The sequence below is a fragment of the Natator depressus genome, chromosome 9 (assembly GCF_965152275.1).
Source record: "Natator depressus isolate rNatDep1 chromosome 9, rNatDep2.hap1, whole genome shotgun sequence".
NCBI classification, from domain to species: domain Eukaryota; kingdom Metazoa; phylum Chordata; order Testudines; family Cheloniidae; genus Natator; species Natator depressus.
Genome location: NC_134242.1, coordinates 57,105,845 through 57,127,672, shown reverse-complemented (window position 1 = coordinate 57,127,672; position 21,828 = coordinate 57,105,845). Strand labels below are relative to the sequence as shown.

Below are 21,828 nucleotides of genomic sequence, written 5' to 3'. Positions count from 1 at the left end.
GAACCTTAACCTGGTCCTGTCTAAACTCATGGGACCCCCTTTTGAGCCTCTTGCTTCCTATTCTCCCCTCCACCTTTCCTGGAAGGTGGCATTTCTGGTTGCCATTACCTTGGTCAGAAGGGTGTCCGAACTGAGGGCCCTCACCTCTGAGCCACCGTATACAGTATTTCACAAGGACAAGGTGCAGCTCCGACTGCACCCCAAGTTCCTCCCTAAGGTGGTCTCCCAATTCCATTTGGGCCAGGACATTTGTCTACTGGTGTTCTTCCCGAAAACCCATACAGACCCGAGTCACCGCAGCTTGCACACCCTGGATGTGCGTCGAGCGCTGGCGTTCTATTTGGAGCGCACCAAGCCCTTTCGTAAATCCGCGCAGCTGTTTGTGGCTGTAGCCGAGAGGATGAAAGGCCTCCCAGTGTTGGCGCAGCGGATCTCGTCTTGGATTACAAGCTGCATCCGGGCATGCTATGAGGTCGCAGGTGTTCTAGCCCCAGCGGTCACGGCCCATTCGACCAGGGCGCAAGCGACTTCCGCGGCGTTCCTGCCACAGGTCCCGATCCAGATCTGCAGAGCAGCCATCTGGTCCTCAGTGTGCACCTTCACGACCCACTACGCAGTCAACAAGCAGGCCAGAGAGGATGTGGCAGCTGGCAGAGCGGTCCTCCAAGCAGTTGTTCCGTGAATCCTACCCTCCTTCGGAGGTAAGCTTGTAATTCACCTAATGTGGAATGGACATGAACAAGCACTCGAAAAAAACGGTTACTTACTTTCTCGTAACTGTTGTTCTTCGAGATGTTGTTCACGTCCATTCCACCACCCACCCTCCTACCCCTCTGTCGGAGTCGCCAGGAAGAAGGAACTGGAGGGGGTCAGGCCGGCAGGGGTATATATGCACGGCGCAGTGGCGCCACTCGGGGGGCCCCGCCGGCCCGACAGGAGCTGCTAAGGGAAAAAGTTTCCAACGCTCGTGCACGCAGCGCACGCACACCTAACGTGGAATGGACGTGAACAACACATCTCGAAGAACAACACTTACGAGAAAGTACGTAACCGTTTTTTCACATGGAAAGTGCAGAGAAAGTAGGGAGAAACTTGGGACATGGCCTTAGAGTTACTTTGTCTTTAAAAAAAAAAAAAAAAAAAAAAGCCGTGAATGATGGATGTGCCATCAGGGCCACTACTTCTCCTATGTGCCTAGCTGAGGTGATGGCAATTAGAAATGCTGTCGTCATGGACAGGTGTAAAAGGTCTAGTCAGGAAGAGATTCCCAATGCCCTTAAAGAATCTACGCATTAGTGGGTGAGCAAACACCAAGTGGGAAGCTGTTTTCGCCACAAGATGTACCTTAAGGGAGCTGAGTGAGCGTTTAAAAAGTAACGCAAAATCAAAGGGAGGAAAAACGAGGTTGGGTCTGTGTAGCACTAGGATGCAAACCCTAAGATAAACCCATTCTGCCTCTAAGCCTTGGAACTAAGAAGGAACCAAACCTGGAGGCAGAGGACCCGCAGCCTGGGGTGAAGGGTCAGCCCATTGTTTTGTGGGAGCAGGTGAGGAATAGGCTGAATAGAAACAGAAGGGCATATAGTGTGGTGGTGGGCCACGATGAGGGGCCAGGGAATGATCTCCTCCTGGCCAGTGTCAGTTGGTAAGGGTGCCGCTGACTGGGGTATTGGCAGTATACAGCCCGGTGCCAAGAGCAATTCTGGGTGTTGGGATGTGCTCAGTACCGGGGTCCTGGTACCAAGTAATGGGGATTGCGTTTCTTCCCCAATCATCAGGTCTCCAGGGTACCAGAGCTCGTGCATCACCATGGGTTCATTTGGTACCACATAGGAGTGTCCATGGTACGTTGTCAGTACCGATAGATGGGCAGAGCACTCCCTAAATGAGTGTTGTTGTGCCCAGTATAGAAAGTTTGTTGGTGCCACTATATTTTAGAGATGGTACAGTAATTGTCCCTCCCTGGGTACTGAGGCCACAGGTTTCCAGAGCACGTGTGTTACCATGGGCTTATGTGGTACCACAGAGGAGTGTCTGTAGTATGTTGTCAGTATTGATGGCTGGGAAGGTGCAGAACACTTCCTAGATGGGAGTTTTGTTACACCTGATACCAAAGGGTTTCTTGGTGCTGCTCTTTTAAAGATGGTACGGTAATTGTCCCCTCTCTCTTGTCTCAGAGTATGACTGGAAGCCCCTGGCGCAAGACAGTGCCATGGGGACTGTGCCGCAGGGCAGCGCTTACAGCAGAAAGCCCCTTTCAGGTGCCTGCTTCAGAGCTGCCGCAGCAGAGCTCACAGCAGGAGGTCCCTCTGCTGGTGTCTTACCGAGGTGGCCGCTCTGGGGAGCCCCGCTGGCCGGCCAGTTGCTCAGAGGAGCTCTTTTTACAAGCCTTTCTGGGGGGAGTCTGCTCGTGGCTTTTTTTTCTTTCCCCTCTCTCCTCCTCCTTCACCACTTGACCCCTTTTGAATTGAGGGCTCCGGGGATGATCCTGGGTCAGCACCCACCGGAGTCCCCTGCAGACTGAAATGTTTTCTCCATAGGGAGGAGTTTTAACTTCAGCTCCTGCGAGGCTGCCGTTTTAGCTGTGGCAGGTAAAGCACCTCTGTGAGGCTCTCCCAGGCACAGTGAGTGTCTGGCCATTACAGGAACTGACTCCTGGCAGCAGAGGCACCGCTTGGAGCAGAGAGAGCCAGGCAAACCCCTGGGCAGGGAGGAATGTAGAAGAGCGTTGTCTTTATTTTCATAATTTTTTTTTTTCAGTTTAAAAAAAAAAGTCTACTAGATGCCTGTGGGGGGAGAGGAGGAATGTCCCTAGAGCGGGCAGAAAACTGAAGTTCTTTTCCCTTTTTTTTTTTTTAAACCCCAAAGGAATAAAATAAACACTAGCTTAACTGCTTTTAAGGAGAACAAAGGTAACAAAACAAACACTACTTATGCTAATGACATAGATAAGGAAGAGGCTGCTTGTTCCCTCAGAGGCCAAAGGTGGTAGAGAAGGAAGAGAGGGGGGTTTGCCCATGCAGTGCTAAATAGCCTCCAGGCAGACCACCAGGGAGGGAGAGTACATGCGCGGGCGAGTACATGCGCAGGCTCAATGGGGACACTGCTACCAAAAAATCTCCAATTAGAGGTGCAGGGGCACACAGACACCTAAAGTGGAGCACCCATAGGGACAGTACTCAAAGAATCACCCCACTTCTTCAGATGCATCCACGAAAGCTTATGCCCAAATAAATGTTAGTCTTTAAGGTGCCACCAGACTCCTTGTTGTTTTTGTGGATACAGACTAACACAGCTACCCCTCTGATAGAATCAGGAAAGAAGTTATAGGGGAGTTCCTATTTACAATATTTATTGGATGCTGGAGCAGGCTCCTACGGGCCTGCAATACCTTTAGGAGCTAGGTGTGCTGCTGCAGAGTGCCATCTAGCCATCTCTGATGTCTGTCATTACCAAAGGTAGCCCTCAGCAGTAGAGGTACAAGGAAAGTGTGAACAGAGACTGAGACTCGAGCCTGCTGTCTGAATAAACAGAGGAAGGGAGGGGAAGTAACTTCCCTGAGCGCATGCCACTGGCCGGCAGCTGGATTGGGAACAGAACTTTTATCCAGAGTCCCAGGCCAGCACCCTCATCCCTCAACCAACTGTCTCAGTCTTTGGGGCTCTGCTCCAGAGGCAGGTTGAGGAAGTTTGTCTCCCTAGGGAAATTTACCAGCAGAACTGTATGGGTGTAATCTCCCTGCCAAGGGCCACCTACGGTCAAGACAGGATGCCTTCTTCTGCTGTAGCTGATAGCACATTCAAAGTGTCATAGGGAAGAGGCGCTGTTATTCCTAAGTGCCCACCTGGGGAATTAAACCAGTATAACCCTGCTGGGAAAGTGTCCCACTAGCTCAGCCCAAAGGGATTTCTTTTCACAGGGATAGAGTTAATCTTAAAGATACTCTGCAACTTTTTAGGGTAGGGTCAGTGGGAATTGCAACCTGCAGTGAGGTGTATAGGTCCTCTGCAGGCCAGCCCAGGGAGCTGCCGCCTATGCACTCTGCTGGGACTGCCATGAGCCTATTGTGCGTGGGAAACCTAAAACAGAGCTAGCTTTCTCAAGTAGGGAGTGATGCTGTATGCAGCAGCCCCTGTGCTGCTTTGGGCATCCAGCACCCAGAGTTTTAGGAAGCACCTGCGAGTCCCTAAATAAGCTGCTATCATTTCAGTTTGCACAGCAATAAGGGCCCAATGCAGTATCCCTGCGAGGGCCATTATGGCAACATGCTGTAAGAGCAGGGGGTGCTGCCTAGTGAGACCAGTACTCAGTACAAACCACTGCACTAAGAAATGGGTGCAATGTCTCATCTGGGCCAGAGGCCCTCCCGCAGTGCATCATGTACTTCCCAAACCAATAGGGGCAATCCACCAGCCTCAACCTCCTTGGCCTGGGGGTTCTGTATGGACACACTACCCCTCGCACAAGCCCCAGCTCACTGGCTCTCTTCTGTTGCAGTCGGAGGCCTTGCAGCAGCTACGCCAGGAGTCGGAGAGCATTTGCAGCCGCTACGCACACTACTTTGACCTGTCACTAGTCAACAACGGTGTGGATGAAAGCCTCAAGCTGCTACAAGAAGCTTTTGAGCAGGCCTGCAGCTCACCCCAGTGGGTGCCTGTCTCCTGGGTCTACTGAGCAGTTGTCCAACCCTGGCAGCTTCCTGTTACTCCCATCCTGCAGAATGGAATGGTGGGAAGCCCCTGATCTACATAGTGCAACACGCAGCCCCCTTTCCTTTTAATGTTCTATGGCCCCAATCTCACTTGGTCTATTATGCACAGGGTAAGTGCAGGGATCTCCAAGCTCAGGCCACAAGCCACCAGTCCTTGTGCATCAGCACTACTGTAGTGTGAAGCCTTCTCCCTGGTGTGTTGTTTGGGGGAGAAATTCTATTTTATCTTAGGGTTTGCATCCTAGTGCTACACAGGTGGGGCCATATAGCATCCCTCCACTCAGCAACACTCCTACTGATCACACAGGGAAGCTTTCCCAGTGACTGAGGGGGAAAAAAGGGGCCTGCTCTAGTAGCTATTTTGCACTGTGCTTCACTCTTGAGGAAGACAGGATGGAGGTACTTCTAACACCATGAGCTATAAATCTTATTTGGCCATTTGCACATTGTTATCTGATGCAGCTGGGCAGAATGCACTGTTTGAAAATCCTGGCCCTAGGCTTCAGAGTTTGCACATGCTTGAGCCAAGGGGGCAGTTCAGATTACACAGAGCTGTTCTTTCAGGCTAAGCCAGTGCTACCACAGCTTGTATTCCAAGGGTTTTCTTCACAACCAGAAGGGCTAATTATTTTTAACTGTGAGCTGGAGTTGGTCACCCCAGGGGCTGGTCTTCCATGCTGGATGTGTGGAGTTCCTAACTCAGCCTGTGCAGTTATACCTCTGACCATAGACACCACTAAGGCAACAATGATTAAAATAACCCCTGTAGTCAGTAAATTAGATTGTCTGGACCCAATCATCTATCCATTGCATTACATAGCAACAAGAGAGACTGTCCAGGCACATTCACTGTGTCCAAGGAGTGCACCTACTCCATGCACATACCCCAACCTCCACTTGTGGGGCTGCTTGAGCCCAAGACCCCCTCTGGTGCCAGAACTAAGTGTTGCCAGTGGGACAGTGCTAGGGGCCCCTTTGGAGCAGCAGTTCTTCAAACCATAATCACTGTCTAGCTCAAAGGACCTTTTTGTGTGCTTTATTGTCAGGAAGGGTAGAGGGAAAGGGGATTAACATGTCTGAAATCTACAATTTTTAAGAATGCCAAAAAACCTGATGATGTGCAATAGGGACCTTTATTCTAGTCCACTGCAGGGAAACACCACATAGCAATAAAAGTGTTGAAGTGTTTGCTTGGTTTCATAGTTTGTACTGAGCTCAATAGGTCACTGAAGCATCTGTCCAATGAACTGCTCCCCAAGAAAACAGCTGAACTACAGTGAGGTATTCCCTGCCCTTGGGACACTGCCATCTGAGCTGCACACCTCTCTGCCCTTCAAGAGCAGAAAAGCTACAGGACTGCTCCACACTGGCCCTTAAAGGGGCAGGGAATCACTGCTCAATTTATTCTCTGACACAGGACCAGCACAAGCTGGCTTTACTCCCCACACGTAACAAGAGCACTCACCCCTGCCCCTTTCCCTCCCCCCAAACAGCAAAAGTCAGCCTTATTATGAGGGAAGTTAGGGCAAAGCCACCAATATGCATGTGTGGGTTGGTTCACAAACAGTCTCAGCGCCCTTTTAAAGGAATAGGGCCTTCCAATGCAAAAATCCCATGTTCCAAGCTGGCCAAGGTAGGTGCTGACCAAAACAAATTGGTAATTTAGTCAGTTCCTATTAGAAGATTGCAAAGGTAATGATGGTGCTGCTCTGGAATCAGTCCTAGCAGCCAGCACCAACCATCCTCTCCCCTGAAGCTCCTTCTCCCTGGGAAGGGAGGCACAACTAAGGACAGAATGGCGAAGAGGCCTGTCTCCTAGTAGCCCCCACCTCAATGCAGAGGTGGCCAATTAACTGAAGCACTGCCTCCTACCCAGCTTGAACAGCAACAAGTCAACACTTGAAAAATAGTTTATTTGTTAGGGTTTTTTTTTTTTTTTTTAATAAAAAGTAAATAAAAATCACAACTTTCTTTTCCCTTAAATCCCTGACAGCCCCCAGCTGTGCTCACCACATGTGTGTCTCCCTAGTACTGGAGAAGGGGAAAAAAGAGCAACACAGTGTTAGGCAACTTTAGGCCTTTACTTCAGATGGTATTTGCTCAATGCAGAGCATCCTACCCCTCCCTGAAGGGGTTAAAATAGGTATAGGGATAAATCCAGTCACCTAGTAGCACTAGCAACCCACCTCCCCCACCAGTGAGGCACCCCAGCAAGAGAACCTGGGTGCTTTGTTTGGAACAGACCATCTGCTGCCCACAGCACATTCAGCTTCAGCCAGCCGAGGGCTGGTGCCAAAGGCCTCCAATCTCCATACGCACTACCATTTAGAGAACATGTATGTGTCTCTCGACACTTTCCAGATCATACAGGGCCTCTAGCCCCAGAGATCTGTCCTGTCTCTCCATTCCAACCCCCAGAATCGATTACGTGCCAATACTGGGAAGGAGGGCTGAGGCAGTGGTGGACACGGCCATCAGAACATGTAAATGGGAGTTTGATGAACAGCAAATGGAGCCAGGTCCCTGCACTTTGAAACAAAATGGGAGAAACCTCAAGTACAAATTCTAAGCCTACACAAACTGAAAACGTACCTAAAACATCTACCCTCCTGGGGGAGACACTGGGACTTGGCTAGCCGAGACTCAAGCCAAGCACTGCAATTTAAAACCAAAGAACTTAAAATAGCCAGTGTGATCATCCAGACTCCGGACGCTGCTCCAAGAGGGCGAGTGGCTCAGGCCAATTCCTTCAGCTGTAAGAACATTCTGTGACTGTCAGGGTAATGGCTCCCGGACCCACAAACAGAGGGAAAGGCAGGACTAGGAAGGGAGGCATTATCTCCATTTGTGGAAATAGCTCAAAACACTGGAGGTTAGGAGGGCCCATTTTTAGCAGAAGCTGCTGGTTCCCTGAGAAGAGTTTTATACTTATCGAGGCAACCAGCTTAGCAGAGCAGAGTCCAGTGCAGTGGGTAAGTTTTACACTCTTCCCTCCAGCCACCCTTAAAACAGGATGAGGAGAGGCTTATGGTGAGCTTGCTGAGCCACACTGCAGACATGCTTTTGTTTGTGTAAGCAATGGATTAGAAGCCTCATCACCCTTCTGCAGGCACTGTTTCTGCACTGCTGGGGAATAGCTTTTGTTATTTGTGTCTTCCATCCAAAGCAGATGGCCTTGTCTGGCTGGGAGGGATCTAGCCACTTACTCCGAGCTCTCTTCAGCTTGCTTTTGTTTCTTCTTTTTCTTCTTCTTCTTGGTGCTGGTGTCACTGGCCTGCAGAGAAGATGGAGCTCAGGAAGGGTGGCTGGGAAGGAATCACTGCTGATTTGTGACACCTTTCAGCAAGGACTAATGAGGTATTTATATAAGGATTCATCTTAACTACCCCCCAGGAGCTCTCATCCACGAGGGAAGAGTGACATACCATGCTGACACTCCCCCATCCAAGGCTCCCCAAAACAAAATCTGCCTGGCAGGGTAATTACCAACATGCAATGCACCAAGTCCAGGAGCATGTACACTGGAGAAGCAATTGCCACACCACATCAATAGGCATCTAGCCTGGTGCCCTATCTCCAACTGTGCACTACTCCAGAGGCACCAGAAGAAGGCATAATAATCTCTGCCAGACAATTGTGAGAAAGCTACCCCAGGGGCAGATTATTCCTAACCCATTAAACAAGGGCAGTCTAACAGCCCCTTCCACACCCTGCCCTACAGATTAATCTGTTTATCCATGGCAGGCCAGCCCCCAGGGACAGACAATGGTGCCAAGTAAGCTTAGCTATATTGAGGAGGCTTGCAGTGATGTAACTCTATACTGATGGGGGAAAGCAGCGACCTACATGGACAAATTAAATAGGTGTCTCAAGGTTTGTAAGTATCACTAAGAGGGGTATACAAGTGATGCAGTGCAGCCACACTCCTAGCTCTGCAGCACCATCAAGCTACCTACCACTTCCATTAGCTCCCCTCCGCTCTCTGCAGCTTCTTTGGCCTTCTTCTCTTTTTTCTTCTTTTTCTTTTCCTTCCTGCTCTGCTCCTCTGGTTGCGGAGTGGCCGGGGAGGATGGAGCCACTGATGCCTCATTTTCACTCTCTGTCTCCCGCTTTCTCTGTTTAAGAGTAAAGCCAGCATCAGATCAGCTCTCCGTAACAGGAGTCCTGTCTCAAGTTCAGATGACAGACCCCACATAGTCCTGACACCACCTCAATTTGCCTTCCCATCCTAGCCCTCTGCACCCTCAGAAGCATGGTGAGAGCATGGTTCATCACTGCTTGTGTAATGAGGGAGACTAGATCCTCTGGAACCTGTCTATGGTCTTCTGAAAGCTTTGCAAGAATCCCTGGCACACCCCTCCCTCATGTTCTTCCCATATCATTCCATCTACAGCTTAGGGCTCCACATTCTTCCAGTCTCCGCTATGTCATCTGTACGCAAAGTGACAGAGCCCAAAAACAGGTCCAGGGTTGGCTCCCCAAAGATAACCTGCTTCCTTTGGTAACACGCACATGCTGGTTGGGCTTTTTCAACTGGGATGAACTGCACCAGACTAGGATGGGGGCTAGTGACCCTGGCCTCTGGAATCCCATGAGCGCAGCTCTGCATTCAGATTCTGGGCCATGGTCTTGAGCTGTCTTTAGGGCTCTTGTTCCCAGATCTTGTCCCCCAATGAATTCAAAGCCTGGTGATGTAACACTAACCACAGGTGAATATGGATAACATATGAAAGTCCACTCTGCTGGACAAATTGAAGGAGACTCCACATGTTAACTCTGCCTCCCCCAAAGAAACAACATAGGAAAGCATAATTCATGGGATCAATCTGCCAAGGCAGAGATGTTCATCTGACAATACACGGGTCTGAAATGGATGTTACACGAAAGCAGCCTATGGTACTTACTTTTGGTACTCTCTCAGCCATTGCTGCTGGGGCTTCTGCCTCTTTCTTTACAGCAACACTGAAAGGAGGAAAACACCTCTGAGTTGAATGTGTGAATACTGCCAATCAATCCTATACGTTCAGATTTACTGTCCTCCCTCCTAGATGCTTGCTGCAAACCAAGCTACATCCCTCAGCCTCCTGCTGCTACACAGTTGACACACTACAGCTCCTTTTTCTGATCGCTATGTTATACAACACTCAGCAGTGTACGGAAAGCCTGCAGCCCACATCAGTGCCTAACTGTGCTGGACAAAGGCAGAGCCTCCCCTGTTTAATCTGGCAGACTGACTCCCTCTAGAGCCACAGGTATCAAGCTAGAAAGGGATAACTGTCTGCTCACTTGGCTTGTCTGGAATAGCACCTCCCGTTATTCCTCCAGGGCAGTGCTCCCTAGGGATGGCAAATAACCGCATTGCAATTAACATACTTTGAAAAGGTATTATGTTGCTTGACAGTATTTTTAACATGCTATATTCAACCCCTGTGACCTTTTATACCCCAAACTGACATTTTTCAGCAGAAGTCAGCAATATGCCCTAAGGAAGTGGCACTCTAAGATACCACAGCAGAGACTGAACACATGCAATTCACCCCTCTGCCCTGTCCCTCAAACAGGTCTCTGGAGCACTGTGCATTACCTGTAGTCCACATACTCCTTCTTCCAGGAATCTGGCGTGCTCTCATTGGGCTTGCCATGCTTGCTCAACAGGCCCTGCTTGATCATCATCATCTTTTGACTTGCCTGGCGTGAAAATGCAGAGAGAAAAGGTCACATTCTAGCTTCAAAGGAGCTATCATTTCTAGTTGGAGAAGTCACTTGGCATGTGATGATACACTGTGGAAGAGAACCAAGTTCACGATGAAACCTTTACCAGGTCAGAGAGAGAGACAAATATGTCCTCAAAGAGCCTCTGATAGCACATCGCAAATTATCATTGTTACTTAGGAGTTTATTCCTTGGCTGATGTCATTCTTCTATTTGCAACACCGGTTAATTAAAGTAGTAGTATTCCAGAAAAGATTATTTTACCCTCCCACTGTGTCACTGCATGAGAAGGAACTGCAAGCAAATTGGAGCAAGTCTTCTACTGTTACAGACCCAGCTATACATAAATGCTAATCATATGTGCACCAGGCACGTGGGTAAGTGGAATTGTGCAAGAGAGATGGAAGTGGTATTTCTGCTGCTCCTGGAGCCCCTTTCAACAGACCTTAGTACTCTGCCACATGGCCACGATATACTGTGTCTCTAATGCTATTTTGAATTTCAATGGCACCTTTCAATAGAGACTTGAAGCATTCTTACAGACACTACTTCAGCCTCTCAAGAGTGGGGGGCATGGAGCATCTTCTAATTCTTCCACGAGCCATCAGTATTGGGTGATAGATTTAAGTCATCTTTGCACACAGTGCTAATGTCAGCTACATCACATCATTTGGCTCTTCCTGGAAGAATTCGCAGCACAGACTAAAATCAGTCTGATCCTGGCTTAGCCTAGTCAAGATCTAGTCTACACCACCAACTGGAACCAGACTTTTAACCAGGTTAGGGACAGCCTAGTCCTCGGACATGGTTATAGCTGTGTAGACATAGCCCAAAGAGCTCTACAGTCTCACAGCAGGAGCAAAACTGATCAAGCCTTTTTCATCTTCTTGGCTCCAAGGGTTTAGACAAACAACATATATGTTTGTAAATGGTGGTGACAAACTGGAAGCCTTTATCTAGGACCTGCAGCTTTGTAAGAGGCTGCTTTGAACCAATTTCCAACACCACACAGCCTCCCACCCTTAGTCTCACCTTGGGACCAAGACCCCATTTGCGGGGGTAAGTGTCTCTTTCCATAATCACCCTCTTGATCTTTGCCACTATACCATGGTCACAGGTAGAAATCACTGCGGTGGTCATCAAGGCAACAGCTGCATTAGTGTAAATGAAAAGAATGAACATTTAGGCACAAAAGAGCAATACTGGCCAGCTATTGGATTCAGTCTCCTATGACTCAGCGTTATGGTGGTGCACAGATGGGCTACAAAGATGGTATTCCCAAGATTGACATCCAAAGGGATGCAATTTTCATCAGCCCCCTACACAATTACCCAAGAAGTCCATCCAACTCACGCCCTGGACAGGCTTCCACTTGTAACTCACTCCCTGTCTGGTTCATCATCAGGGAAGTACAAACTGGGGAACTCTAGATCTAAAAGCAGGAGCATCTACTGCCTGAGCTAAAAGACTCAGATCTCGTAGCTAAGATTGTAGCAGGTTCACCAACCACTATGTGGCTCAGCCCCCAGCAGAGCAACGGATGCGGGTTCACAGACTAGCTAGGAGTGAATTGTTACGCCACCCAGTGGTGTCCTGTATTGGATACAGGGCATAAGCAACACACACACACACCACTGCTCATTGCCAGACGTGCGCCCAGTCAGGATGGCACCTTAGTCCTTATTACCTAGGCAAATTCTTTGCTGCAAGTATCTGGTAATAAAAAAGACATTAGTATAAAATAACAGTGCACACCCATTCAGCAGCCATCCAAGATGCATCATTTCTTTATACTAGATTTGTTAGGAGAGAGAAGTTCACAGACAGCAGTATGTGATCAGAGAGCATCACTCATCTTGGTTGAGATGGAGCCCCCATGGAGAGGGGCTCCAGCTCTGCTGGCTCCCGCTCCTGCAGGCAGCCAGCCACACCCTCAAGCAGCCCCCAGTAGAACACTGAAAGGCTGAAGGGTATTTGGAGACTGCACAGCACAGAGACCCTAGAACAGGAATCTAGGTGCTGCAGGGAGGGCAGTGCAGCAGTACTCAGAGAATGGATAAACTTCATCATCATTTCACATACAGTGTGTGCTTGAAAGCCCAGGACACGGGAATGGAGTGGTATAGCTCGGCTTGGAAGGATTAGACTTTTACTGCTAAGTGTCGATAATTGTCAATTTCACTGTATACAAACTGACCAAAATATATTTCCATTGATTTCTTTCTTTGCCTAAGAACTTAAGAGTTTGATTTAAAGATATTTATTTTGTACATTTTGACATATGTTGACAATGTGTTTTAACAGTTGTAACACTAACTTTTTGAATCTTAACGTGTCATTAAATTATCTGCCCTACCACAATTTCGCACAACTGGGAAAATTTAAATTGATAAAAATAGAAAAAACACATTATAGAGCAATAAAATCTGTTACTGTACCAGATACCAGAGTTATAACTAGGCCATTATTTCTCAGCTGGTATCACTGACCTCTCTAAGCAATGTTGTTCTCACACTTCTAAGGGTAGCAAAGTCATAGTTATTTCAGTGACAGCATCCCATCATTTCCCACCAGGAAAACACAGATGAAAGATTCCAGCCATGGCGAGTGCCGTCCCGCCCCCCATGTTTGTTACAAGTTTCTGAAGATGTTCTATTGCTCTGGCTTTACGGCCAAGTAGCTAGCTCAGTGGCTGGAGGAAGAACATTGACCTCTTCTTACCCATGCAGATGGCCTCCCCTTTAGTGGTGATGACGACAATCTCCTGATTAATCTCAATGCCATCTTCATACCTCAGAACACCAGGAAGCATGATCTTGGCGCCGTAGCAGATGGCATTAACCTGGAAGGGTGTAAGAAGAAGGCTGAAAAATCTGGTTGAGAATGTAAAGTTACATGGTCTTAACCAATGCATAACATTGACTCTGCAAATTTATTCAGCCACTAAATACCAATTGGTGCTGCCCCAGTGATGATATTTTTTCATGTATGACTTAAGAGCACCTCCTCCCACGCTCCAGGATTTGGCCATTGCTCCTCTATGCTGATTCACTGCACCCCCTGCTGTTCAGACCTGCACATTGCCTCCTTGAAAGAGATGCTGTTGTTTATAAGGATCTGGATCACCACCACCAAAGTTATTTGTTACTTGTTGTCCAAGCTGGAGGTGAAGTTAGGGTGAAATGCATTAGTGTCACCCCACTGTCCCACCACCTGCTGATATTTTTCAAAGCCATTCAGGAACTCACCGCACTGTCCTTCATAACCAGCCGTTTGTGTGAAGTCAGCAGCTTCTCCAAGGGGAAGATAACCCTCCTCAGATAACTCTCATCCTTGTTGTTGTCATACTGCCACTGGGCATCCAGTACATCGTGCATTGTCACCATGTGGTCCTGCAGAGAGAGATGCCCACTAAGTTAACCCTTGGCCCAGCCACCCAATCTAATCAGACTGAGAAAAACTGGCTAAAACAATGGTGAGAAATACACTGCAGAAAAAGCAGTGATGAATTCTGGGGTTCCCAAAAGGGGTTGAAGATAAAGTTACCGAGAGCTATGAACAAGGCAGGTAAGTGCAGCTTAAACTCCCCCCACATAACTCTGCTAGCACCCCTCTGCTCTGACCTCTGCTGTTCCAGTCCTGGGACCCTCCTGACCACAAACTGCCACGTTTGTATATAATGTTTACCACAAAAACTCATTTGTGACCTGACCCACAAATGAACTTAGCTTCCCACACATGAAACATTAGCACGTGAAAGGCTGAGCTACCTAGCGCCCCAAATCGCACACACAACAACGCTGTCTGCAATGGCAGCAAGCACCCTGTCAGAAACCTCAGTATTCTGGATGCAGTGTATCAGGCACTAAGATCTCAGGCTCTTAGGAAAAGTGGCTGCATCAAGAGCCTCCCTGCTATGAAAAGAGCAGAGAATTTGTTCCACAAATGAAGTGTTTCTCCAAAACTCCAGGACCATCTCGGCCTATGCTGGAAAGTCTACCTAGGCTTTTATACCACCCCCAGCACAGCAGTAGCCAAGGACCTTACAAAGAGGTGCTCATTTTAATCCAAGTATGTTTCCTACATTAGATACCTTGAAGAGCCTAAAGCCAGAGTGCAAGAAGAAAGCAGTTGAGCTCTTTCAGTACATGGATGTTTTGTGGGCTGAGTGACGGAAGTGGCAGAAAGCAAAGCTTCCCATCATCTTGACATGACTCCCAGCCACTCACTGTCCCAAAGTTTAATTACCAGAACAGGGACAGCAGCCCTGAACTGAACTCAACACTCTGGGTTAAGATAACTTACAGCAAGGGCCTTTCAAAAGAAAGCCAGGCATACCCTCCTACCTTCTCTCCCATGATCCCCGAGCGCACTCGCCGGAGCTCTTGCATCTGACCTCCAACCCCCAGCAGCAGGCCCAAGTGGACACACAGCGTACGGATGTAGGTGCCAGCTTCACAACTCACCCAGAAGATACCTGGAATGCAATACAGGGAGGGGAGAGAAGAATTTTGAGCTATCCAGCGGTACCATAATTTAACACACTTGCCTATGGGGATTAAAGTGAGCCCTGTGATTAGCTCCATGTTCAGTGCCTCCAATGAGCCATCAGTATTGGGTGATAGATGTAAGTCATCTTTGCACAGAGTGCTAATGTCATCTACTTTGCATCATTTGGCTCTTCATGGAAGAGTTCAGCAACTTTTATCATGGGGAAAATATGCAAGACAATTTTAGCTCTTGCAGAGGGTGGGGACTGGCAGTCTAAGGGCATTTCTCTGTACTGGGAAGAAGCTCATCCCACATGGAAGTAGGTGGGATTCCATCAGTCATCAGAGATCACCATAATGAGGAATTCATCACACTTCCCCAGGAACATCAACAGAGGGCACTTTTCCTTTCTTTGATGGCTGCAGTGCAGTGCATCCCCTTTGGAGTTCAGCCTGGAACACAGACCTCTTTTAAACCAGTTTCAATTAACAAGTTAAAGCCTGGATTTTAAAATGGGACCATCAAGTGTCTGCACATCACTGCACTTGGAAGAGGAACAGCAAGTCCCCTCTAGTGGTGTGTTCACTAGATCCTCACAAGGAGAGCCCACAACAGCACTTTCATGCTTTGAAGTGCTAGCAGAGAACCTATGAGGCGTTTTACCTAATCTCCTCTCAGGGTCGTATTCTACCAGTTTGCTCTCATAGATGGTTCGGACCCTCAGCTGCCTCTTGACAGCTGCAATGAGGGGAGGTCGCTGAAACAGGGCACCGGTCAGAGTTTCTATTGCCTAGGGGGAGAAGCAGAAGAGCTGTCAGCCTTCACCTTCACAGAGCCCACACCATCCCATCAGCACATCTAGACAGAAAAGCATGCTGCTATTTGGGCAATAAAAATCATTTTCCTATTGTATATCACATGTTGTATCTGATCATACAATATTAAAGCAAGCCCATCTGAGCCACTTATGCACCCCCTAGATAGAAATTACTCCCCCAGCTACCAATGGGGCTACTTTACCAGGCAGCAGCATATGATCAGACAGCATCACTCATCTTGGTTGAGACAGAGCTCTATGAAGAGGGGCTCCCGCCCTGCTGGCTCTGCCCCTCTCCTGCACAGAGTTGGCCGCACCAGCGGCTCCCAATAAAACAATGAAAGGCTGGAGGGTATTTGGAGGCTGCACAGCACGGGGACCCAAGAACAGGAATCTGCATGCTGAAGGGAGGGCAATGCAGTAGCACTCTGAGAATGGATTCATCATCACTTCACATACACCGCATGCCTGCCAGGAGGAGACTTAAGGTCTTTTTTAAAATGCACGATCACAGCATTTGTGAAATAGCAAGGGCATGTCAACATCTCAAGGCCTGAGGTTTGTATTCTCAAGGGAGAATTGCAATTGTTATGGACAATCCTACTAAAACACAGACAGCAAATATACAGTGAACCAATGCAAATTAAGCATCTGATTAAGTAACATGATGTCATGTTGCACAATTTTGATTTTATTAGGGGCTGTTTACTCTATTACCTCTACCGCAACAAAATGCTCTCAATGGCTCTATAAGGAATGCTCTTATCAGTGTACGGTAGAGATGTGCGTGAGACAACACAGCAGGAAGCGAACGTGGGTTCAAGCATGCAGAGACTTACCCTGGAAAGCTGAATCTCACTTTCAATAGCATTGTGCAGCCGAATGATTCCCACATACTCTTTGCCTGAAAGAACGACAGAAGAGTAGTCAGGAGCGGCCACTTGCATTTTATTGTTCACCGCCATGTCGGTGTTATTACAATTCAAACATCTATAGAGGCCAGTCTTCTTAACAGCCACTGACTTTTAGAAACGGCTCAAGCACAAAAAGCTCTAACCCCTTGAATCTATCAACAAAGAAACACAAGCTGCAGGTTTATTTATGGAGCAAGATTTATTGTGTAGGGCAGCACAGCACAAGGCTGAATAAAAGCAATGGTAACCTCTTGTGTGTAAATTAAAATTTGCTGTTCTGAGACCTGATCAGCTAAAAATGGTGACACCACAAAGCTCAGGAAAACAATAACTTGCCAGGCCTCCAGTTCATCCCAACTTTGTATTCTGCCATAATGGACAGCAAACCTTAGTTAGAAATAGGCAGGCTTTAGAGGCCTGGAACTGGAATCCTCTGCTCATCATTAAAATGCAGACAGTCAGTCAGTCTTTCATCTGACCACTTAAAAGAACTAGAGAGTAAACTACCCCAAAGCAGTAAATGACATGCCTGCACTCTGCTGAGACTTGACCAGCCGTGTTGCTCGTTCGATGCACACAATCAGACACCCCGTCACTTTGGGGTCAAGCGTCCCACTGTGCCCTGTCTTCTCAACCCGGAGGATGCGCCGGATCCAGGCAACCACCTCATGGGAAGAAGGGTTGGATGGCTTGTCGAGGTTAATAAAGCCTGTCCTAGAACACAGCACACAGATGATTAGAACCTTCAATGCCATTTGATAACCTGGTTGTATTTTACCAAGGGCATCTGGCTTCTAAAGAGAGATGTTTTGCAGCCAAGAAAAACTACATCCAAGATTTTTAAGAATAGGAGCTCCTCCTAATATGGAGCATTTTCAAAAGTGCTGAGCAACCAACAGCTCTCATTTAAGTCAAATGAGCTGTTAAGTGCTCTATATTTAAAACAGGACTTTTATTAAACAGCTTAACTCTAAACTCCTGTTTTTGAAAATCTTGGCCTTACCGCCACCTTGGCCTGACTGCATCAAATACTACAAGAGAAAACTCCCCCAGCCTGGCAAAACATCTCCACTAAAGTTTTCACATTGGATGTGCATTTACTTGTGTCTCTTTATCAATACCCACTATACAATGACAGAAAGTGAACCATGCTGGGAAAGGGAAGCTATATAGCTTTCAGACACCATAACATTACTCTACTTTTCATTTCTAAATCTACCCCAAAAGAATCTGACTAGAACAAATTGAAATGTAGGCGACTGGTAACCAAATTTAAAGAGGAATTTTGTATAGCCAACAACAGTGAAGAAAAAGTAACTGTTTCCAGACCTACTTAAACTGGGAGAGTCACCAAACCCTTTGAGGATGTAAACTGTGACAGAAGTTACAGTTTTCCCCAACAAACATACCTAACATACTCAGCGATGTCTCTCTTCAGGGGATTGCAGCCAGAAGGAAGGGGTGTGTAGTGCGTTGTCCTCACATTTAGCTTGTCAAAGTTCTACAAAATCCAAACAAAATGTACCATAAACAAAAATACTCTAAGTCTTTAGAAACAAATCCCATTTTACCTGGAATTTTTGATCCCCATGGAGATCTGCAATCACATAATCTGACCTAGTTTAAATTACAATTAACTGAAAATGCCTCTCCCATACTGGCAGCTCTAGAAACAGACTTTCTACAGCAAGAAAAGGCCAACGCTATGCAAAGAAGCTTAAAAGCTCTGTAGAACAACAGAGCTTTACAAAGTAGAGCAAACCCAGTGTGCCTGTGTACAGAACTAGGATCTCTGTGGAGACTTATGCAAACGTTATTCCTGCACAGAAAGAAGGGATGGGTGTAAATCCTGTGGGGATGGTTATATGGCAGGTCAAGATCATATGCAGTTTGACAGATCAGGCACACAATGAGTGAAAGCCCTTTTCAACATTTGGGTCATATAGCCTGGTGCAAGATTGGTTGCCCTCTGCCTTAGGTTCCCATGTAGGGTATTTCTTTACAGGCAGGCTAAGGAACACGTGTGAATCAAGGAGTAATGTTTTTATATCTGGACACACAGACAGAATCCTATAATCCTCTTTACCTTCAGCAGCAAGGGCCACTGAGATGTGTCCAGCTGAGCCACTCGGGATTCAGGTTTGATGAAGAATTCCTCTGTGTGCTGTATGTCCTGGGGAGAGAAATCACAGATCAGAGAAGTGGAGTTGACATGCAAAGTGTCTTATCTCTTTCTTACAACTGAAAGTCTTTTGTATTCTATTGCCAACATTCACAAATTATTGCTAACACATCTTACACAATTCCCTTCAATGACAGCTACACCAAAGTAACATATATCCACAGCACCACGAATTCACTGCAAAACGATCATTGTCCAGAGAGATTATGGCTATAACACCAAGTAAAACTGAAGAGTTCTGAAACTGAATTAACGAACCATGACGTGAAACAGCCCCTCAGAGCTCCATGGCAAGTCAAAGTACTAAAGGATGGCTACATGTTTGAATGCAGAATAATGATCCCAGTCTGCTCCCTTCACTCACTAAAACACTAGCAAAGTTTCAGTTCCAAAAGACCATAGGAGGCAGAATCTCTTTGGTGCATTGCAAAAGAGCAAAAGCTAGACTTAGACTATGTCTACACTAGCACTTTTGTTGGTCAGAGGAGCAAAAGAAACCACATCCCAACCGGCATAAATTTCACCAACGGAAGTGTTGGTGTAGACAGCGCTATGTTGGCAAGAGCCCTTCTCCCAGCAACATAGCTATTGCTGCTCGTTGAGGGTGGTTTAATTATGTTGATGGGAGAGCTCACTCCCATCAGCATAGAGTGGCTACACGGAAGACCTTAGAGCGGCGCAGCTGCTGCAGTACAGCTGTGCAAGGTCTGTAGTATAGACATGACCTTAGTTAAGCAACTTCTCCAAAAAAACAAACCCTTAACACTGGCTGATCACGTCTTAATGCATGCATCACAATTTGAAAGGAAAGAGGTGCTATTTTGCTCCTCTTGACTTCAGGTGACTTAGTGAATGGGTGAAAAAAGACTAAATCCCAATCCAATAATGGATTATTTCTATTTAAAAATGAATAAAGGCCAATTTAGGACAGATTCTCTTTTAAATGACACATTCTAAGCACAAGCATCTCCCCTCACCCCTTACCTACCAGAATAATTAATTAAACTGACAAGAACAGATTTTAAAAATGTATTAAAGCTAATGTTAAAATTATACAATATACAGGTTGAGAAAAGACTGTTTGTACACCTGGGTATAGTGCTTAGATTATTCACAAATACAAAGTTTTTAAAGTCATAAGATACACAGTGCATAACCAGCAGTAATCCAAATTTAGGTGAATGAATTTAAGAATACAGTTTAGATATTTAGCATCCAAGTATTCAGGTACATTACTCATGAAAAAATTTATACAGAGAGTTGGTGGCGGAAGGCGATATACTAAACCTTCAGTCAGTTGTAGTGCAAATACATCACTCCACTGGATCCTAAACAGCCATTTTAGTCTCAAGAGATTTACTTCTATTAGAAAAAAAAAGTAGTTTTACTCCAAGAGACACTAACAGTCTAAATTCTTGGGGATCAAAGCTGATAAAGAACTTAAAAATCTGCTAAAATGTGTTTATTATTAAAGAAATTCACAGTTTTTTGCCCCCAGTCAGGGCAATTCTATTTTTCTATGGATACTTGGAGCAAGGAGAGGTGCTGATTCAGGACAAAGACTTCAACTGTCTTTCATTCTAAGCCATAACACTGTCCCATCTTAAGTCCCTGAGCTCCCATGAACAGCATTCACCAAAACCAAGGCAGGAAACAACACTGCTTGCCTTCTGTCCTGCTGCTTCTCTCCCATCCACCCTCCAACTAAAGACCTAAAATTGCAGGTGAGTAACATTGTTAAATCATTACTCAAACAGTAAGAGATTCCAGAAGTGGGCCATTGAGTCCTTTTCTAGAGATACTTAAAACAGATGAAGGTTCCAGGATCTTCCCCAAACAAGAGTTTTGCTCAACTTGAAATCAAGTCAAGGCACCAAGCTAGCCTGGAGGCAAACTCAGTCAGACAAGTGGAAAAACACCTTCACTCACAGCAACATCTGCATCTGGTAGAAGTTTCTTATCCTTTTTCTTCTTCTGCTTCTTAGCTATACAGCCTATATTTGAAACAGAGGTACGTTAAAATTTTTTCATACCAGAACTCATCCAAATCCAAACTGGCAGCACTACAGAATTTTATACACAAGCAAGATTTATCTCCTAAAAAATTAGATTCCTTAGTTCAATATCAGGTTCAAAAGCAACTTTATTATTATTTGTTCAGTACTTTGTTGCATTCAATATCAGAGGCAACATATGATATTTAAGAGCAACTACATCCACACTGCAGTTTTCTCCCTTCTCCATTGTCTTTTCTCTTTTTCTCCCCTCCCCATCTGTCTCTTTCCTACTTTTAACCTCTCTGCATTTTCTTCTCTTCAGCAACGCCCAAGTCCAGGATCTTCACTCCTCCCCCTCTCCTGACAAAAACTGACAAAGAAATGACCATTGTTGACATGAAAACTATCTTCATTAGGCTTTAGACTCAGTGCTGAAGTGAGATTAATGGGCCAGGAGCGGGAGGAAGCTTACACCTCCCGTCTCCGAGCCACGTGCCAGGATGCCCACAGACAAGCACACGCCATACTGGCGGACAGGTTTCCAGCACAGCTCGGGTGACTGGAGCGTTTGCAAACGAAAGCCGATGCGGAGCTGGCACACGCCGGGGTGCGCGCACATCCCGCTGGGCCTGGGTACGGGGAAGCGGGTGTTGCCACCACGGCACCAGGTATTTGGCCCCGAGGTAATTCCAGGAGCTCCTGGGTTTCTAAAGGTCGCCCGGGGAAGGGCGGCAGGAGCCACGTGTACGCGGAGCGGCCCCCGTTGGTAGCAGGGCTCGGATCGCGGCCCAGGGCCGCGCCCGGGACAGCCGGAGAGACCAGCCCCAGGCCACGTGCTCGGGCCGGACAGAACCACCCCCCGGCCGGGACAAGCTCCCCACCTTCCCGGTCAGCCATCTTCGCCCCGCGCGCTCCGGGAGCCGCGTGCTGCCGCCACCCGCCGCCGCGCAGAAAGAGAGACTCGAGGGCCGCCCCTGTCCCGAGATGCACCGCGCGCAGGGCCC

At 47.2% G+C, this 21,828-nt stretch overlaps 2 protein-coding genes and 6 non-coding genes across 11 annotated transcripts in view; 1 reads left to right on the top strand and 7 right to left on the bottom strand.

Moving 5' to 3' along the window:
* The window catches only part of MPP1 (MAGUK p55 scaffold protein 1), a 62,101-nt gene extending 53,315 nt beyond the window's left edge, over window positions 1-8,786 (top strand). The window contains exon 12 of the mRNA XM_074964298.1: window positions 4,498-8,786. Coding sequence (XP_074820399.1) covers window positions 4,498-4,674 — 177 coding nt within the window. The 3' untranslated portion in view covers window positions 4,675-8,786. The remainder of the gene's footprint in view (window positions 1-4,497) is intronic.
* Window positions 1-21,787, bottom strand: part of DKC1 (dyskerin pseudouridine synthase 1) — a 44,203-nt gene extending 22,416 nt beyond the window's left edge. For 2 of the 4 annotated variants that reach the window (XM_074964295.1, XM_074964294.1), the window contains exons 1-15: window positions 21,706-21,776; window positions 20,757-20,821; window positions 18,732-18,818; window positions 18,055-18,146; window positions 17,175-17,359; window positions 16,571-16,635; window positions 15,578-15,704; window positions 14,770-14,900; window positions 13,672-13,815; window positions 13,145-13,265; window positions 11,456-11,574; window positions 10,296-10,399; window positions 9,616-9,673; window positions 8,668-8,826; window positions 7,918-7,985 (exon numbers count right to left, since the gene is read on the bottom strand). In XM_074964295.1, the coding sequence (XP_074820396.1) occupies window positions 7,918-7,985; window positions 8,668-8,826; window positions 9,616-9,673; window positions 10,296-10,399; window positions 11,456-11,574; window positions 13,145-13,265; window positions 13,672-13,815; window positions 14,770-14,900; window positions 15,578-15,704; window positions 16,571-16,635; window positions 17,175-17,359; window positions 18,055-18,146; window positions 18,732-18,818; window positions 20,757-20,821; window positions 21,706-21,721 (1,541 nt within the window). In that variant the 5' untranslated portion in view covers window positions 21,722-21,776. Of the gene's footprint in view, window positions 1-699; window positions 719-7,917; window positions 7,986-8,667; window positions 8,827-9,615; window positions 9,674-10,291; window positions 10,400-11,455; window positions 11,575-13,144; window positions 13,266-13,671; window positions 13,816-14,769; window positions 14,901-15,577; window positions 15,705-16,570; window positions 16,636-17,174; window positions 17,360-18,054; window positions 18,147-18,731; window positions 18,819-20,756; window positions 20,822-21,705 lie in introns of those variants that run through there. The other 2 variants (XM_074964296.1, XM_074964297.1) reach the window with 2 other exon arrangements.
* On the bottom strand, window positions 9,860-9,995 carry LOC141994291 (small nucleolar RNA SNORA56). Its single transcript, XR_012641080.1, has one exon. It is a non-coding gene; the product is annotated as a small nucleolar RNA SNORA56 (small nucleolar RNA).
* LOC141994282 (small nucleolar RNA SNORD83) lies at window positions 11,023-11,098 on the bottom strand. The gene has a single exon (XR_012641072.1). It is a non-coding gene; the product is annotated as a small nucleolar RNA SNORD83 (small nucleolar RNA).
* LOC141994294 (small nucleolar RNA SNORD17) lies at window positions 12,257-12,501 on the bottom strand. The gene has a single exon (XR_012641083.1). It is a non-coding gene; the product is annotated as a small nucleolar RNA SNORD17 (small nucleolar RNA).
* On the bottom strand, window positions 14,579-14,715 carry LOC141994290 (small nucleolar RNA SNORA36 family). Its single transcript, XR_012641079.1, has one exon. It is a non-coding gene; the product is annotated as a small nucleolar RNA SNORA36 family (small nucleolar RNA).
* LOC141994283 (small nucleolar RNA SNORD83) lies at window positions 15,027-15,102 on the bottom strand. The gene has a single exon (XR_012641073.1). It is a non-coding gene; the product is annotated as a small nucleolar RNA SNORD83 (small nucleolar RNA).
* On the bottom strand, window positions 15,948-16,186 carry LOC141994295 (small nucleolar RNA SNORD17). Its single transcript, XR_012641084.1, has one exon. It is a non-coding gene; the product is annotated as a small nucleolar RNA SNORD17 (small nucleolar RNA).
* Window positions 21,788-21,828: the final 41 nt, after the last annotated feature.